This window comes from Perkinsus marinus (assembly GCF_000006405.1).
Source record: "Perkinsus marinus ATCC 50983 genomic scaffold scf_1104296955378, whole genome shotgun sequence".
Lineage (NCBI taxonomy): Eukaryota > Perkinsozoa > Perkinsida > Perkinsidae > Perkinsus > Perkinsus marinus.
The window spans coordinates 1-2,946 of record NW_003207775.1 but is presented as its reverse complement, the minus strand read 5'-3'; the positions used below and the strand labels follow the sequence as shown (position 1 = coordinate 2,946).

General features: G+C 47.6%; 1 protein-coding gene across 1 annotated transcript; it reads left to right on the top strand.

Moving 5' to 3' along the window:
• Nucleotides 1–854: 854 nt before the first annotated feature.
• Pmar_PMAR015376 (conserved hypothetical protein) lies at nt 855–2,028 on the top strand (the record flags this gene model as incomplete). The annotated part of the gene is made up of 7 exons (XM_002775734.1): nt 855–911; nt 1,118–1,187; nt 1,240–1,312; nt 1,371–1,445; nt 1,500–1,608; nt 1,659–1,814; nt 1,954–2,028. 7 exons carry the CDS (start codon nt 855–857, stop codon nt 2,026–2,028), a joined length of 615 nt encoding a protein of 204 aa, XP_002775780.1.
• Between the last annotated feature and the right edge of the window lie 918 nt (nt 2,029–2,946).

Here is a 2,946-nt window from a genome sequence, read left to right as displayed (position 1 = left end):
AGGACGGAGGAGGTTGTCAGGATAGGGAAATATGTGGTTATGCTGTAGTATTTGGGAAGCTCGAGCGGGATGGTGGCTATTGGTCTCCTCAACAACTGTGGTTATGAACGTCATGTGTTCATAGAAGGGTCCATGGGAGAAACCTCTCTGTGGAAGGGAGATCGCCGTCCCCTTTGCCTCGTCCGAGAGCATACAGCGTGTATTGAACGAGACGTTGTAGGCGAATTTTGATGTGCTCCTCGAACCTTGAGGTTTAGACAGCTTCTTGTATAGAAGTAGTAGCATGTCTGTAGTCAGAGGCGGCTCGACTAGCGCGAGTGAGTGTTGAAATTGGTTGTTCAAAGCAGTAGACTGTCCTCGGGTGAGAGAGCTAACGGCTTCGAGCGGAATCCATGTGAAGACTGAATCACTTGATCCTTTCTAAGCTCCATGCTTAGCCTTGACTGCTCACGGAAGTGGATAGTGAGCTCGTCGGGAGGCCTCAGCTGACGCTCTCGAGCCCATTGGAGAGTATTCCAGAACTGAGTGCTATCTTGGTGATCACTTCGGCCGGCCTTCGCGTCGTACCGCAAGGAGACATGAATGAACGTTTTATACTTCATCAGGAGCTCAGATGAAGTCATTTTCCTGTGTTCAATCTATGCCTTGACCTCGTTTCGTTATCGCATAAGGACATCGGGAGCAACAGTAGAAGTATTGGTGATGGTAGTTGATTCTCTCTTGTCGAAGATATTGTATGATATCCCTCCCCCTCTTCTCAAGAGAGAGCTTTAAGACGTTATGGAAGCCTTTGGTCCCCCTTCTCGTTATTGCATCGCTGTTGGTATTCCTACTGGTCGAATTGAAGCACAAGCATGTCTGGTCGGGACTGCTCCCCTCCTTTAGAGAAGTACGAGGCATTAGGTGTCTGGGTGATCGTTAGCAATTTGGAAAAATAATATGCACATGTGTCGGCGACAATATAAAAATTTTGAGGAAATTTTTTGGGAAGTTATTGTTTGTTTCTGTACACTTTTACATTGAGTCGTATATGAACTCTCATGATTAGTGAGGAAACTCCTGAGCTCAGCTGAGGAAAGCGAACATACATTTCCAACACTGGTGGTTGTCACCTTAGGTGATAGAATATTTACAGTCCCTCTCGAGCGAGGACACCAGTTGTATAAAAGAGTACAGTCTCATCGGAGGTGACTGTCGTCACTGCTGTGGTAGCGTAACATTATTTTTGTTGTTGTTCAGTTATAGTTTTCCTATCGACTGTTTGTGGTATACCAATATCGGCCGTGGAGGTGACAGGAGGGATTCTCCTGAAGTGGTATGCTCTGACTACTCGTCATGTGCGTTTCTATGATGGTGGTCGCGGTCCTCAGGCGTGCGCTCCTGGTGGCGTTCCCAGCTAAGACCATGGGTTGTGCAGTATCCTTCCTTATGGGACGGTATTTCTGGTGAGTCTCGGCTGCTACTGATGGGAGGCTTCGTGATGACAGTGACACTCTTAGGTTTGATTTTGTGCGTTCTGCGTTGGACAAGAGCGACTACTATAATGCGTTGCAAATTCTCACGGAAAAATCGGAGTTGAAGTTCCTCTTCTTGTCCAGGTTTATGTATGTGAGTAGAAACTGCTGTTATCATACTGTTGTTATGATCCCCGATCTCAGGTGCCGATTTGGGTGAAGAATTATGGCGCTTCTGTAACGGCAGTATCCTTCCAAGGGTTCCTCATAGCCTCTACAACAGTCGGCTTTCTCTTCTCGGTACTCTTCGTATATGTCGGGGTCACAACGAGCAGCATACTAGGAGCGATGTCTACAGGGGTAAGCGTTGAGAAATCGCAAGATAGCAAGATTCATGTTATTGCCAGTCTGAAAGCACCAATCCTGTTACACTGGCACTCATGATAGTTGGTATCATATGCCTTACCGTTGGTATGACGTGGTTCTGCATTGAAGTTAGGCGGAAAGTAAGGACGTTTCTGGCATTGCTGAGGCCACTCATGTGTTCCCTAGATCCGCCAGTTGCACGAATTAGAAGTTGACGAGTCAGCCACTCGGCTGCTAGCCTCTTCACTGGATGAGGACTATGCACCACCGAGAGCTGCTGCTGCTGCTATCATCGAGGGGATAGTGCCTCCCGTTGCCTGTCCTCAATGCTTTATAAGCTGTAGTAGTAGAAGTGCAGCTACAACGGCTGCCACTATGACGACTTGCCGTTTATGACACTAACTGTTTGCATTTCTTGAGAGCAATAAATTGCTCGTTCGCTGAGTTTGTCGAAGGTTTGTGTTATACAGTCGGGAGGGATCGGGACCGCTCCTGTTGATCATGTAGGAACTATATCATGTCACTTTTCTCTATTGAATAGCGACGTGGTCTTTGCGACAAGGGTTTACACGAGCTTTGGATTAGCGATGGCAATTGAATAAGTTGTGGTTGCTCCAGGGCTTTGAGGCGAATCGTTGAGGTCCGAGGTTCGTGAGAAATGATCAGTGTGTTAGGTAGGAAAGGTGTGATCGTTGGAGAAGTCCGAGGTCACTATTCGAGGCGATTTAATGGAGATTAAAGTTCTGAGCGAGGCGGAACACGAAAGTCCCTCGAACATGAGGCGGGATGATTTTTTGGGCGCAAGGTGTGATGGAGTCTCTAGAGGAAGGCAACGTTGAAGCTGATGGAGAATGTTGGGGAACTCCACCCGACAGATGGAAGTGCTGAGATCAGTCAAGTGACTCTGCGAATACCGACCCTCTCGTGCTCGGAGGCAATGCGTCTTATTCATCAGGTGAATTTCATCTCCTCCATTGTCTCTAGCGGGGAAACATTTTCACATGGGATTGGTCGGGGCTCTCTTTCTGAGGGCATGTCGTGGTGATCACCTTTAGTCACAGTTGTTGAGTCCATGTCAGCTCCTATACGGTACTGTCCTAATTGCACTAAGTTCACTCAGCTACTA